At 44.8% G+C, this 16,608-nt stretch overlaps 1 protein-coding gene across 1 annotated transcript; it reads left to right on the forward strand.

Annotated features, from left to right (window-relative positions):
* Positions 1–1,181: 1,181 nt before the first annotated feature.
* sncaip (synuclein, alpha interacting protein) lies at positions 1,182–12,972 on the forward strand. Its single transcript, XM_080853883.1, has 10 exons — positions 1,182–1,268; positions 3,436–3,536; positions 3,940–4,003; positions 4,451–5,340; positions 6,344–6,523; positions 6,628–6,741; positions 9,890–10,015; positions 10,719–10,888; positions 11,063–11,152; positions 11,575–12,972. The coding sequence occupies exons 2-10, from the start codon at positions 3,480–3,482 to the stop codon at positions 12,500–12,502; spliced, it is 2,619 nt and encodes an 872-aa protein (XP_080710009.1). The 5' UTR covers positions 1,182–1,268; positions 3,436–3,479; the 3' UTR covers positions 12,503–12,972.
* Positions 12,973–16,608: the final 3,636 nt, after the last annotated feature.

Consider the following 16,608-nt stretch of genomic DNA (forward strand, 5'->3'; position numbering starts at 1 on the left):
TTGTGTGCAATCATTTCTTTCGTAAGGCGAAGTATTGGCATTTATGTAATTGCGCAGGTTGTTGTGTGCAGACTGCTGCTGCAAAGCAATCACATCTGTAGTTGCTCTTGTTGAGCTGTGGATAGAAGTGCTGTGCCACAGTTTCATCACAACAGCACAAAATCCTCCATGTGGCGCACCTCAATGTTCAGATATCCTAATACCACTGATCTCAGATCAGGTTTCCAGTGTTGGATACATGGAACCTTTCTAAAATATAAAGTATATAAGGACTAGTATAGGTATACGTATAGGCCTAATCATATCATGATTTATTATGAACACAGGGAATTTGAAATGAAACATATGAACTTTTCTTGATTAATATCCCCATGTTATAGGCAAACAGGCACTAAAGTCTCTCTTGGGCACATATTCATTTGGTACATATTAGTCATATGTTTAAATTTTACCAAAATAATGGTGTAGGTCTACAGATTGCACATATGACAAAATATACATTATTGTTCAAAAGGGTTTGGGGTCACTGGGGTTATTGTTTTTGAAAGAAAGTCAAATTGAGGATTCTTGGCCTTTATAAGTTTGAAGGACACAGATATAAATTCAACTAAAAATCTTTATTTTCAGCCTTGTCAATGACTAGGCCCTATGTCTTCTTCATTTTGCTAAATATCCCATTCAGACTCAGTTCATGTATGTTTTCATGTAAAACAAAAGGAGATGTGACCCCTAACTTTTAAAAGGCCTTATTTCTAACCAATGGGTAAAACATAGAAAAACCTTTTGAACCATTATGCATATAAATCTACATAGAACAGTTCGAATTATGTTCTGAGCTGCACTGACCTCTAGTGGTAGCAAATACAAACTTTGGCTCTTCTCCCAACGGTGGTGAGGGAAAAGGGAAAATGAGAATAATTTTCTTTCTGCCCCTAAGCTGCGGAGCCCCTCTTAAATACTTGTATGTATATCACAGATGATAACACATCACTGTATCTAGCCTATGAGTCATTCATTTGTATATTACCCGACATTACCCTATGGAGGGGGAACATTTTTGGAGTCATACCACTAGAGGGAGTCCCACGTCACAAGGAACGGTAAGTGGGACTCTCCAGATCTTCGAGAGCTTCGAATAACGGTGCGTCGACAGCTCCCGATGTCAAATTCCTTGGCTTCCAGCTAAACATTAAGGGGAACAGCTGGAAGATTGTTTGGCAATAAGGTATAACGCAGAAACGGAATCAACGCCAATCACATTGGCTAAGGTACTTCTAAAAAAAAAAAAACTACAACACGGCAAGCATTAAGTAGTTGTTACTGATAAAGACTTTGTTTTTGGTTTGATCCTATTCCTTCGTACTTACAGAATAGGTCGGTTGTGGCTAGCTTCAACAATGATTATGGCTCAAGGAAAGCTAGCCACGCGAACAATAACCAATGGTTGCTGGTAAGCAAGCCTAGGAGCCTAACGTTAGCGAACTAGCAAACGATTGAAGCTCATGGGGTTAAGCTGAGCCGGTCGCCAGGAAACCCCAATTATATTATTATAATGCAATTGATGTGTTGGTATGGTTGATTGTGTATGCTTATCATAGAGAGGTATGATTTGTGAATTTGAACTGATACACTCGTATTAGCATACTAGCTATCGCTAACGGGTTTTAGCAAAACCTATGCTCAAAATCCAAAGCAAACCAAATCCCAACCTAATTGACACTAACGTTAGCGAAATTGGCTAATTTGCTAGGCATCCTTGATCATCGTTATTAACACTAGGCCAGTCCAGGCTATTTTGGGCACGCTAATAAAGCTCGTAATCCCACCTTCTCCAGTGGTTGCTTAAAAAGCTACAATAATTGCACGTTAGTTAATGCATCAAAAGTAAATATTAATACTGTTAACACTGGAATAAAACCTTCAACTGAATAGACACACATTTTTACGAATGTAGGGCGGATTGTTTGGCCTGATTGCCACCAGTCTCATTCAATTCATCAGTTGACTGTCACCTAGGATGCTGTCCGTGACATTTTTATTTTGTCAACCCTAGGCCAACACAGGCTTATCACAGTTGCTTTCCTAACGGGCTGCCTGGCCTCTTCAGTTCTTTCGTTTGCTATTGTGTTCAGTGAGAGCAACTATATAACCCTATATATTTATAGACATGTGATTATGTGTCTTTAGATTCCCGAGCATAAAGGACAGCATCATTTTTGGTGCATCATTTGACATCCTTTCATTTTGAACATGATTTTGAATAAAGGGATATATCTATTTTCATGCGTGCTGCAATGAGTTCGCCAAAACATTTTTATGAACTTGTTGGGAGCCATTTGTGTCATGAAATAAGTGGGTAACTGGGTATTGTTTCAAAGCTTACCATATAAAGGCAAGGGCGTCTGATTGTTGATAGCAGCTGCAGGCAACCCTGAGGTCTGCACAAGAACACCAGCCATTGTTTGTGGTTCATGAAACGGCAGATTAAAGTGTGATTAAAGGTCATACTCTAGCCTACTTCAGTCAGATATAGTAGTTGAAGCCATTTGGGGATAAAGTGAAACAAACATGAAAATACTGAGCCTATGCCTTTTTGTAAACGTTTCCCAGTCTGAATAAGAAAACAAATGATGTGTGGGCTCATGTTCTAGCCTTCGGGGTCCATTTATTATGTGGAAAATGCCCCCTTAGACTGTAAACTGTAAAGCCCATTATGAAGGGTGATTTTTATATCTGATTTAGTATTGGTCATGGGATTGTGATCATGTGAGTAGTTTTTGTTGATTTGTGACAAAATGCAAGCCGTCAGATGTTAGCCTCTAAACCTTGTGTTGAAACTTAAACAGGCTGTAATCGCTCATTGTGTATCAGCAGCACACGGAGGAAATATTAAGGTATGGGGGCGTGGAAAAAATGTCATCTCAGAAAATGAGACATTTCTGTGTTGATACAGGGGCAGTGATGCTGTAATTGTGTTAAGAAGGTCTGATATTATGTTATGAGGCTATGAGCTCATTGTGCCTTTTAAATAAGCAATGAAACAAGTAGATCGACTAAGCTATGTCTGTCAGTCTTACATTTGCTGAGTTCTAACAATCGCAAGACAAAAAATTCTCAGCTTTTGTAAGCCCACTTATCTTCCTATCCTGTAGGAAGTTCTGTAAGATTGTTTGCCTAACTGTGGACCATTTGTGTGCTACATTTGTGCATTGAATGTTTTTCCACATTGGTCGTGCACACATTATTCATGTGCCTTTTGTGTGAGAGAATATTTGACTTCAGATCCGCTCTCTCTCTCTCCCTGTGTGTGTGTGTGCGCGTGTGTGTGTGTGTGTGTGTGTGTGTGTCTGCATGTGTGTGCGCGTGTGTGTGCGTATGTGTGTGTGTGTGTGTGTGCGCGCTGGCGTGTGTGTGTGTATGTGTGCCACTCAGCAGATTGCTTTCTCCCGTGTGGCCAGAGGCCAGAATGCTGGCCAGACATGGACGTCCCAGAGTACCTGGATCTGGACGAGATTGACTTCAGCGACGATTTAGCTGTGAGTCCAAACTAGACTTAAGAACAACAGCTGCAGCACATCTCACTGCAAAGGAGGATAGATCTAGAAACATTGGTTCATTTGTTCATGCACTCACCCTAAGCCCTATCAGATGTGAGCAGGTCTGTCAAAACTAAAGGTCAAAAGTCAACAACTAGTGACAAACCCACGTTTTTATGTGACTCATTTCTGTGTCCAGAACCATGATGTAAGCACTCACGAGGTAGCATGACTTAAGCTAAATAGTCTTACAAAGAAGCCTACAAGTCAACATGGGGTTTGGATCATTAGCTGTGTTAAGAGTGTTAAGCTTATGAAAGTATCTATGAAAGCTGGTGAACATCATCATGTGGATGAGGTCATGAAGGCGAAACACTCACTGTTTTTCTTCTTCTTGTGGTAGTACTCAGCCAAGAGCATTCCAGAGCTGTGCAGAAGGAACGATGGGCAGAATGAAGAGAGACAAGGTAATGAATATGTGTGTTAAGAGACAAGGTACTGAACATGTGTGTTAAGAGTGGTACCTGGGGACCTTTTTGGGTAGCCTGCATATGTGTCAAATGTGTTCTTGGAAGGCAGAGTGAGACAGAGTGAAGTTCTTGGGTTGATATGAGACACGAAGAACCTCATTATTAAGTCAAGGTTGTCCCCTCCCCTCACATTTTTTGTGGAAACAAACACATAGACAAGGAAACATCCCTTCTGTCATACACACAGTTTGACTTGTGAACATAAGTGCACTTCAACACACACACACGCACGCACGCACACACACACGCACACACACACACACACACACACACACGCATATATTCCTCTCACAGCCACTGATTCTGACACAAGTTGGGAGAGGAGGGAAACGGATGAATGGGAGGTGAACTTGTACTGTGATGTGTGTTTGTCTGTCTCATCAGCCCCAGCCATCAACTGGAGTCGGGGTGTGCCGCACAACGGGGCTGGTGTCAAACCAACTGGTATCGCCGACGTCTACAGCAAGTTTCGGCCGGTCAAACGCGTGTCACCGCTCAAACACCAGCCTGAGGTGTCGGACAGCGAGGCGGACGGCAAGGGCCCAACGCAGAACGGCGAGCGGAGCAGGGATGAGCCAAATGTGGCCAAAGCGGGCCAGGTGGTTGGGGGGGCACCATCTGCCGGCGAGGCCCAGGATGTGAAGCCCCGCATGGGAGTGAATGCAGCAGGGGCCTTGCTGGGAGAGCTGGAGCATTATGACCTAGATATGGATGAAATCCTGGACGTGCCCTATATCAAGTCCAACCAGCAGATGGCGACTCTGCCCAGGGTGGGCTCTGAGCGCAGAGCCTTAGGTGGAGGGGGGTCTATGGGGGGCAGCAGCACCAGCGAGAGGAGCCATGGTCTGACCCGCACCTCCACCCTGCCCCACAGCGAGAGCTCAACCGCGGGCCCCCAGCTCTGCGTCCTCTCTCCTGTCAAGTGGGCCGACATGCGCAAATCCAAATCCCTGGAGCCAGACTTCCTGCGCTCTCCGACGGGCGCTTTCCAGCCAGTGTGCCCCTCCTCTGCCTCCACTCTGCACTGCTCCTCCACTCCAGAGGGGGGCGCTTTGGCAAGTAGTAGGCCCTTCCCCGAAATGCAGGCTCTAAAGGGAGGGTCAGAAGCATCAGGGAGCCAGTCGATGCTGTTCCCCCTGCAAGGAGGCACTGCTGGCAGGCAGGAGGCGGGGAAGGCCTGGGGGAGCTCCAGGGCACATGGGGAATGTGACGAAGAGGCCAAAAAGAACCAGAACATCATCAACATCGTTCGCGAGGGACAGATCTCACTGCTGGTGAGGAGACCAAAAGTTTGAACTGGTTCTTGAAGTGGTTGGTGAACTCTTCTGTTCACTGACAGTTTTGAGTGTCATTGTTTGCATACGTGTGCAGTTGCATGCACCTTTTAAACCTGATGCACTCTATGGCAAAGGGAGTTTGCTCCAAACCGACTAATGTCTTTGTGAATGACTTGGACAGGTGATGGTTTAAGCTTGTTGTAGATAACTTTTTCCAGGCAGATGACCTAGAATTTTAAGATATAGAAAATGCATGTAATATGATTGCATTACTGGATGGCAAATGATTACACAGAATTCAGAAAATCAACGCACACAGCATATAGGTATAATATCCATGGTACAAAGCACTTGACTTAAGATAGCGTCTCGTTCTGGATTCTCCAGAGACATTGTGGAACATCAGAGCTATGACATTAAAGGCTTCCAATTGGTGTTGCTAGTCATCATAACCTTGAGCTAATTGAATCGGCTCTGGCCAACCTTGGACAGCACTCCTGACTCCTGAGATGTTCACCTTGGCATTTGGTCAGAGCAGAAAACACCAAAGCCAGAGCCAAAGCCACAATGTGTTTCCTCCCAGATCAAAACAAGAGCTCCAAACTTGACCAAACATGTGAATGCCCCTATAAAACTACCAGCTGTGCTCCTGTCCCCTGCTCCACACACACATGACCCAATAACAGAAGATACGCTGAGGTGAGGGGACATTAACCGTCCCCTCCTCCACACACATGACCCAATAACAGATGATACGCTGACGTGAGGGGGACATTAACCGTCCCCTGCTCAACACACATGACCCAATTACAGATGATACGCTGAGGTGAGGGGACATTAACCGTCCCCTCCTCCACACACATGACCCAATAACAGATGATACGCTGACGTGAGGGGGACATTAACCGTCGCCTGCTCAACACACATGACCCAATTACAGATGATGCGCTGACGTGAGGGGGACATTAACCACCTTCCTGTCTGTTTGCTGCCCCTCTAGCCTCACCTGGCAGCTGATAATCTGGAGCTGATCCGCGACGAGGAGGGCAGTAACCTGCTCCATGTGTCAGCCTCTCACGGCCACGCAGACTGCCTGCAGCACCTCACCTCGCTGATGGGGGAGGACTGCCTGACGGAGCGCAACCTGGAGCAGCTCACCCCCGCTGGACTGGCAGTGCAGGTGAGCCTCACTTTACCAGCTCATTTCACTAAACTAACCTCAAAGTGTTCCTTAATTGGTCATCTGGTATCTAACAGTATGTGTGTGTGTGTGTGTGTGTGTAGAATGGGCACCTGGAGTGTGTGCGCTGGATGGTGAGCGAGACCGAGGCGATCGCTGAGCTAAGCTGCACACGTGAACACCCCAGCCTCATCCACTATGCAGGCCGCTATGGACAGGTGAGCACCACACTGAAGCAATGCGCTGTCCTGCTGAACCACCTGCACTCTGCTCTGTATCCACACGTAACAATACACTACCGCTACAATCACTACTTACATGGTTAATACTACAGCTACAATCACTACTTATATGGTTAATACTACAGCCACATTAGTACTTACATGGTTAATACTACAGCTAAAATCAGTACTTACATGGTTAATACTACCGCTACAATCAGTACTAACATGGTTAACATTACAGCTACAATCAGTACTTATATGGTTAATACTACAGCCACATTAGTACTTACATGCTTAATACTACAGCTACAATCAGTACTTACATGCTTAATACTACGGCTACAATCAGTACTTACATGGTTAATACTACAGCTACAATCAGTACGTACATGGTTTGGGCCATCACCAGCTTGTGTTTAGAGGATGTTGCTATGTTGTTTGTATTTAACCCCTTTAGCAAGTTTGTTCACAGTAGCTTAGGGACCCCCCTCACTGCAGAAGGGCAAACATATACCATACACATGCTAACTTAACTCGTTATACCAAACACATGCTACAATGAACTCTATATACTATACACATGCTACACTTAACTTTGTATACCATAGACATGCTAGACTGAACTCTGGCCTGTACCGCTCTTTTGTCCTGCGTTGTACATGCAACAACAAACTGATCTCTACTCGACTGTTATACCCTATATACAGTTTAGAGTAGAAACAATCATCTTTGCAGTAGTGGTATAAAAGGCTGTACTACACCACAACATTGAATTAAGACTTAAGCCTTTACACCTGATAAATACATGTTTTTGTATCTCTTATCTCTGGAATCCAGTTGTCTGTAATGGGATGTAGTGATACAGATACTCCTGAGGGCTGAAGGGGAACAGAGCAGATACTCCTGATGGGAGGAGGGAGGGCTGAAGGGGAACAGAGCAGATACTCCTGAGGGGAGGAGGGAGGGCTGAAGGGGAACAGAGCAGATACTCCTGAGGGGAGGAGGGAGGGCTGAAGGGGAACAGAGCAGATACTCCTGAGGGGAGGAGGGAGGTCTGAAGGGGAACAGAGCAGATACTCCTGAGGGGAGGGAGGGCTGAAGGGGAACAGAGCAGATACTCCTGAGGGGAGGAGGGAGGGCTGAAGGGGAACAGAGCAGATACTCCTGAGGGGAGGGAGGGCTGAAGGGGAACAGAGCAGGCCGACATGGCTGAGGTTTTGCTAATAAGCTGTAATTTGATGCCAGTTGTCCAACACAGTATCTGCTGTGCCAGAGGAAACCCACTACTGTGACAAGACTAGTGCTCATCGCCAACCGCACACTGACCTATCCTGCCGCTGCTCAGGAAAGCTGGCCTGGTACATTATAAAACCTCAAGTCACTTTTCTTGACTCAGACATTAGTTTAATTTCAAAACATCAATTCAATCAAATGTATATCATGCAGAATAGGAACGTTATTAACAGCTGGTACCCAACATGCACTAATTGCACTGTTAATTGTAACGACAGGGTGCTCTTATTTAATGACCTTGGAAAGCCTTCATTCCCCTTTGATTTATAGGCAGTTTATAGCAACTCATATCTGAAGAAATATCTGTCTTCTCAACCCCTAGAGCAGGGATGCCCAATTTGGGACCCGCGGGCTGGATTTATTTTGGCCCGCGCTCCGCTCCGGTCAGAATTATAGTTAGAACGTCATTTGTTAGACAGCATTTTAACTCATTTTTAACAGGGTCTCTGTTTCAACGTCATATTTAATTCAGACTGGTTGCTGTTCACTGCTTGGCCACAGTTTCAACATTGTTTCAGATGGGTCAAGGGGGGCCCTATTGACCTTTTGTCAATATAGATCCATCTCTATGGTTATCTAATTGCTATGCTAGCTATCCAGCTAGCTAAGGAAACTTTTACCTTAACCTTAGACGATTTAAATGGAAGAGCTCCATTTGCATGAAATGATAGCTAGTTATCTAGCTGATGTTATAGTCTTCTTGACTTAACTAATACATTTATAATGGGAAAAGCTAGAAACCCTCAGGGTGTCTGTGCAACTTCGTATAAACAAGTTCATATTCATGAGTTCAAATTCACACGTCAACACGGGTTTAGCAGCTGACAACTGTAAGTACCTTACCTATGTGTGTGTAAAGAAAGCTCTCTCTCTATCTGAGTTGGGGCAGTCTGTCCTTCAGTTGAGGTCGAGGCATGACGTTCTCTCGCTACAAGTTTCACCTGTTCGTGTTGGCTAAACAAATGTTTGTGGAGGTAGCTTGTGGAGTCAAGTGCAGTCAAGGCGCTTGTTTCCACGGCACAGCTTGCACGTAACTGTTATATTTTTCTCTTTTGACAGACACAAATAGAAAATAATGGGAGTATTTCCATCGAAACATCAGTAGTCACTCTTGTTGCCTGAAAACATGTTTATTAGCCTTTTACTCGCTGTTAGTTGATTGGCCATTATAAGTCCCCTACCTACGGCACAGGGATTTTAACATCTTCCCTGTGTATGTCCTTAATAGATTATATTAAATTATTATGATATGTTAATAAATGTTTCTTTTTTTTACCTGAAGCAAATGTTATCTTCCCCATTATTTTCTTCTTGGAGTATACCAGAATGCTTAATTTACATGTTAAAATCACCCAAAAATCTGGGAGGGGATACCCCCAGACTCCCCTACAGGGGATTGGTTTGTCACCTTTTTTAGCCCTTCTGAGTTTGTATGTATATTAATGGTAATGTTAATTGGGTAAATATATGCAATACATTTCAATACAATGGGGCATGACCTAACATGAAACTCTGGTTTTGGCCCTCAGCCCTCCCCTCCGATTAATATTTGGCCCCTGACAAGAAAGAATTTGGGCACCCCTGCCCTAGAGCATCATATGTTCTAGTTCCCTCTGACTGGGTTATTGTTTTTTTCTGTTGTGTGGGGGATTTACTTTTTCAACAGGGCATTTCCCTTTAGAGGATATTTTAGTTTTGTGGAGTGATTGTTCTTTTGTGCTTCCTGTTTTGTGCCTTGCATTTCTTCTTTGCCTGAGTGTAGTATTAGTTCTTTGTGTTGTTTTTCCTTGATGGTGTTGTTGTCCTCCTTGAGTTTATTGTTGTTTGTCTGTTTGTTTGTTTTCCTCAGGAGCGTATCCTGCTGTGGCTGCTCCAGTTCATGCAGGAGCAGGGCATCTCTCTGGACGAAGTGGACCAGCAGGGCAACAGCGCTGTGCACGTAGCCGCTCAGCACGGACACCTGGGCTGCATCCAGGTAGGCATCCAGGGGCCCCCACGGGGGTTCCCACCCCCCCTGCGCTGGAACTCTTCTCTCTCTTAGGCCTGACCTCAGCTCTGTTCATCCAGCGTACCTTTGCTGCTGCCAGTGCCTGGAGAGTAGGGGTTTGTTTTTCTCTGCAAAGGACGTGGTAGAATAACAGGGACAGGATGAGAAGGCCCTCCCCACTGCTTCCTGTTCATGGTCATAGGCGAAGCCTGGCCCTGGGTCAGTTGAGTGCCTGTTGACTGTAGGGAGAGAGCTGTGTGAGACGATGGAGGACCGGGCAAGCTGAGACATCCTCTGCCACAGAACCTTAACAGTTCAGGGGCACCGCTGACACACATGGCACCACAACACATGACGCAACACCACAGTCATCCTGCTGCACATTTACACAGTCCTTTATTTGAGAGTTAAGAGACTGGAGCTGTGCTGTTGAACCTGTGCTGTGTGCTCTTTGGCATCCTTTTATAGGAATTCTTTATCGGAGTGTTGAAGGATACAGTGTAGCAAAGCCAGCGGCTAAAGGAGAGATGTGTCCCTCGCTTTCTGTGTGTGTGAAATACAGGTAGATTAGTGCATTTCAAAGACCCTAACCCATGTTCCTTTTTCTTCAGTTGTATTATCGTGATGGTGTTCTTCTTCATCTTTCTCTTACTAGTGGCATTAAGTGTCACGTCTGTTTCTCTTCCTCTAGACCCTGGTGGAATATGGTTCAAACGTGACCGTGCACAACCAGCAAGGCGAGCGGCCTTCCCAGAGTGCTGAGCGGCAAGGCCACACCACCTGTTCCCGCTACCTTGTTGTCGTGGAGACGTGCATGTCATTAGCCTCTCAGGTGGTGAAGCTCACCAAGCAACTCCATGAGTAAGCCCCGCCCACATCTCACCCTTCCACCAATCAGAGTCCACTCCTGAGCAGTTAGCCATGTGTTTGGATTTTTGTTGTTGTCTTTAAACTAGAATACAGAAAGACTAAGACAAGGCAATGAGTGGCTGAGGTGAGTGAGTGCTGTTGTGATTGGACTGTTTTCTTCCTCAGGCAATCGACAGCCAGAGTGGCCTTACAGAACCAGCTGCAGCTCCTCATGCAGCCACTGGAGGCAGATGGATCTCAGCCCCTGACCCCAAGGTCTGCTCCTCTCCTCTCCTCTCCTCTCCTCTCACCTTCCCTTCTCTCCTCTCCTCTCCTCCCCTCTTCTCTTCTCCTCTCCCCATTTCTCCTCTCCTCTACTTTTCTCTTCTCCTCTCCTCTCCTCTCCTCTCCTCTCCTCTCCTCTCCTCCTCCTCTCCTCTCCTCTCCTCCTCTCCTCGAGCCACCTTTTGGCTCGTCTTATATATCTCATCACATTTCCTCCCTTCTCTTTACTTTCATCACCCTCTCCCCACCTTCTTTCCTCTCTCTTTTCTGTCTCTTTTACTTTTTGTCTTCAGCCCTCTATGTACTGAAGGAGGAGCCCACCTCTTATCATATAAACAGGTCAGCCCTTAACACTCTCCACTTAGCTCCAACTTGACCTCTTGTGATGTTCCCTGTTCCTCCTCCCTCTCCAGTCACCTGATGCCCACAGCAGAGTCCTGGCCTGAGATGTCCCTGACGGCAGAGGTGTCCGGGGGGGACGGGCAGTGGGTGCTGAGGCAGCGCGGGGCCGAGTCAGAGACCATGGTCCGGAAGCTTCTTGGTGGAGAGCAGCCGGAGAGGGCGGGTGAGGGCGGGGCTCAGAGGCGACTAGGCGTGGCTGAGAAACGAGAGCTGAAGCTGGCACGGCTCAAGCAGCTGATGCAGCGCTCTCTCAGCGAGTCGGACTCGGACGTGTACCCGCCCGACGACCCCAAGCAGGCCCCTGGGACAGCCTCTGGGATGGCCCCCAGGCCCGAGCGGCCCAATCAGCTCCCCCTTGCTGTGGCAGATGAGCTGCCAGCGCCCCCTGCTGGCCTTGCTGGGTTGTACACTCTGACCAAGAAGCATCCTCATCATCCTCATCCAGCTCAGGGCTCCACGGCCGAGCGCAAGCTCTCCTTTGCGCTCAGGACTTCTCGATCCGTCGACGGACCGGCCCCCTCGCCCACGTCAGACGAGGCCGACCCAGACCCCTCTGACGCAGGGGGGCAGAAGGTAGCAACCAGCCCCAAGAGCGCACTTAAATCCCCTTCGTCCCGCCGCAAGACAGCCCAGAACCTGAAGCTGCGCGTCACCTTTGATGAGCCAGTCGCCCACAAAGAGGCGCCAGAGGGGGAGGCCCGAGCAGCAGCAGGGGAGAAGGCCAGCAGCAGTCGCACCTCTGAGTCCGGAGAGACGTGGAAGAGGCCTTTCGGGACGTTCCGCTCCATCATGGAGACGCTGAGCGGTAACCAGAACAGCAACAACAACAATGTCCAGTCCGGTACTGGGTCGCCACAGGGGCCGACAGGGAGGAAAACAGACAGCAAAGCTGGGGCCACGGGCCTGCCCAAGGGCCGGAGCAAGCCCAGCGCAGTCTAAGTGCCTTCCTCTGGCCAGCTGGAGCCTCTCTAGGGCCCCTGGGGCTCAGCAGTGTTGAGGGCCACGGATGCGAGTCCCAGGGAGCACATACCCTAATAACGGTCTGCCTCATCGTGATGCATGCCACTTGGGGTCACAGTGGCGTCTCAAAGACAGGAAAGGCAGAGAAGACAAATGTTCCCTTCATAAGTTCCCTTCATAAGACATACACCATCCTCAATCTCACATACTTGAGGATAAGGATTTATTTTACCATTCCAATTCTAAGAGTAATCAGGATCTTTTAGATTATTATTTTTTTTTAGTTATGCACTTATTTATAATTTGCTTTTAGGAAGCACTCAAAATATATATCAGCACAAAACTGTAATCAGTGTCACTGTATATAACAAAAACAAAAAAAAAACATTTTGTATATCTTTGATTTATTTTGTAAAAAATGTATTGAACCATTAACCATGAAACCGTCAACAACCAAATGCAAAATTGATGTGTTGAATTGTGATTTCTTCCTTATCCTTCCATGTTTGAACAATTCTAAGGATAATCTTCCGTTATTAATTTCACTTCCATGAAAAATGAATGACATGAACAATAAATTATGTCTCTTGTAATCATTTTTTCTGGTGATGTTTTTGGTAGCAAATTCTTCTTCACTGCAAAGATAAGGGCATAAAATATAAAACATCCAAAAAAATGACATTATCCTAAGGGAGGCCATTAAACTGTCTTGTTTAGTTGCTAATATTATCTATTTAGTGACCTGATGGCAATAATGGTCTACATAAAGTTTCAGATTTGATTTTCACCAAGCGAACTGGACTGTGGTGTGTCTGTGAACACACTAAGTTGAATGGCAGTAGTCTGGTGCCACCATGGAGGACAGATCAGTTGGAATCTGTGTTTTCACTGAAAACATAAAATCACTCAGCGAAGGGCTTGCAACAAGGAAAACCACTTCTGTGGTTTAGAATTGATTAAATGATCAGGGATTGTTCAGTCAAATACCATACTGTTAACCAGCAGAGGAACAACCCAGTGCACCCATCAGTTCTTTGTGATTACAGTCCAAGGTTACCTATTTATTTACACCTCAGTGTTTACTTGTTGAGCTATGAAGCTATTTGAAGGGTACATGAATGATAGAGTATGTTCAAACGCTACATTTTAGTGAAAACATGATGGAGTGACCCATGCAAAATATCTAGTTATACTTATTTACTTTTCTGTGATTTTTGTGGAGATCAAACTGCATTTCTTTTGACTCGTAGGCGAACGAATAGAAAAACCCCACACCTGGGGATGTAGCAGTGGGCTTTCAGTAAGTGAAGTTAAACTGACGAATTAGGCCTCGTTTATTGGACAGCAGCTTTGAGGCAATATCCAAGGGAGTCGTCCCCCACCTCTGAGCATCCATAGTGGTTTAATTGGGGCTGTTGTGTGTTTGGAGAGAGAAACGTTTAGGCCTGGAGCGCTCGAGCTGCCGGCGAGCATGAAAATGGAGGAGACAGGAGCGTGATTTGACAGGGGGAGTCATCTATAGATTTTTGTGTCCATTGTTTTGGCTTATTTGTGTGTGCTTTACTCAGTCAATCAAATATAATTGACACCACTGGGCTGTGTTGTTGCTCGGATGACAGCAGTTAATGCCAGAAGAAGGGGGGAAAAAGATAAGAGAAAAAGAAAAAAGAAGCTGAAAGTTCTCCCTTTGAGGGATGGGGAAAGGTTTCTGCCAGAGCTGTGACAGTTGGTCAGCCCTCAACAGCATTAATTGATGTAATGTTAGTGATGATGGAGATGGAGAAACAAGCAGCATTTCAATACAATTATAATTAGGCCTACTGGTCCTGCCCTGCATTGCCAGGCACCCCGGAAAACATAGAAGGCTCTGTATCATAGTCCACACCGCAGATAATGTGCTTGCTAATGCTTCCACTACTGCCACATAACAATTACTTCAATTTATCATTTGAATTCAGCCAGAGAGAGTAAAACAATATGCACACATATTTTAGAATTTTCCCTTTTGCTTCTCGGAATTCATGGTGACTGTCGATCATTTAAAACACAATGTTTGAGACAGTACGATACTGAAATTGCGATCGTCAATTGAATCAGCTGAGAATATCACGGGGCCCTGCTGATTTTGTCAACAGGCAGTGTTGAGCGTCATGAATGAATATAACATTTATTACCAGTAGAGAGCAGTGTTGCTGTACAAATGTGTCAGTTAAAACTTTCTAAATGATGGAAATTCTTTGAGCACAAATTCGAGTGATGTGTGAATAGATTGTGTAACCTAAATTTAAGGTTGAATGAGATTAAAAGATGTATTCACACAAGGCTTTTCATCAACAGCAGAAGCTTTTATAGCCTAAGACATGGTGTTTCCTGAGGACATGCTGAACTCATGGGGACCCCAGTTAATAGGAAGAAGTAAGGACATTATTTACGTACTTGTTTCTCTGCTTACAGGAGGAGCATCTGAGAAATAAATATAATGTAGTAGTGGACTTAAACTTCAGGTGGGATGACTGTAGGAGGCACGGGCAAGATATAGCCAAAAACCTGTGTGGATCATGAAAAAGCCATTAAACCAAATAGATGTAAAACATATTTAATTTGTTAGTAGTTTCAGTTCCACAACACATAATTGCAATTAAGAGAAAACTATTTTGAAATGACTTATACATTTATAAAATATATAGTACATTACTATAGTTTTCTTCCTCTTGACAGAAATTAACAAAACCCTGCCGTATGAAATACTTTGGCAGTGAGGAGGACGGCATAACTCTCCAGCCATATTTGGCCTTAAGGACCAGAGTTTCGAAGGCATTTGCTAAAAAATAAATAAATATGCCCTTCACCTTCCATCATATGGATTTTATTTATATTATGTGTAACACATTCAATTATTTGTCATATCCTTAAAAGGATACAAGAATTAAATATAAACAGAATATTACATTTGATGTTTCAGCACAGGCTCTGAATATGATGATGAAAAATGTGACATTTTTTACCACATATATTATTCCATTTATTTTGTCCTGCTATGTTAGGCTATTTCTTTTTGCTTGTTTTATTTTTTTGTGCTCCATCCATCCAACCCATGAGTGCACAACATGCTTATTCAGCCAGACAATGCATGTATAAAGACACAACTTGCGTTAAATAAAATAATTTAACTCACCAAGTCATGAATGGTGCAGCAACCAGCATTATCAGTATTTATATCAAACAACAGATCAATTAATTATCTTTAGACTCCAAATACATAGTCATGATTTTGTGTGCTTGCAGGATAATGTCAGAGACAGGATAATATGCTCCGAAAAAAGGGGAGAAAAGTGTTTGAAAAAACCTCCTCAATAAACCCTCCAATTCCCTCTCAGGGTTGTAGTCTGCCTATTGAGTAGACAAGTAGAGCTCTCCTCCTGTCTCGCACTTGACCAACCTCTGACCCAGCTGTCAGCGAGCCGGCCAGGAAAAATACTTTAAGGAAAGACAGCTGGCAGGTATCATTCCACCGCCTGCTAAAAAACCTCACACATCTTTATACATTTACACCTCACCAAAAACACACAGGTCCCTCCAAGAGAATCCAGTCAGTCTGAATGAATCTCACCTGCTGGGGGAAGCCAAATGTCAAAAGCATCACATGTGTACTCATGTTTACAGCCATGTAACTGACCTAGACTCTGTCTTCCCTAATAACGCAGTTCTGTTTTAGCAGAGAACTACAAGAGTGGAATATCTACCGGGGACACCCAAACCATAACATTCACTTTCAGGTATTTGATAGACATCAATCAAAAGGTAAAGCCTGCCTTTGGCATCAGTTTAGTCAATTTAATTTAATGTAATCAAGTTCTATGATCTGCACTTCAGAAACAGGTAACAACTGAGGAAAAAAAAAAAAACATTTTAAAACTAGAGCTGTAGACAGATTCTCTCTGACCTGACCCCATAGCAGTCTAAAACATTGTACTCAGAATTATTTGATGGAACCCTTCAGAACCAGAATGGCTATCTATCGGTTTCTTGCCTTTTCTAGTCTATATGGGCCATTCTACCGAATTGGTGTTTTATTCCAAAAACTT

The sequence above is a fragment of the Sprattus sprattus genome, assembly GCF_963457725.1.
Source record: "Sprattus sprattus genome assembly, chromosome: 16".
NCBI lineage: Eukaryota > Metazoa > Chordata > Actinopteri > Clupeiformes > Clupeidae > Sprattus > Sprattus sprattus.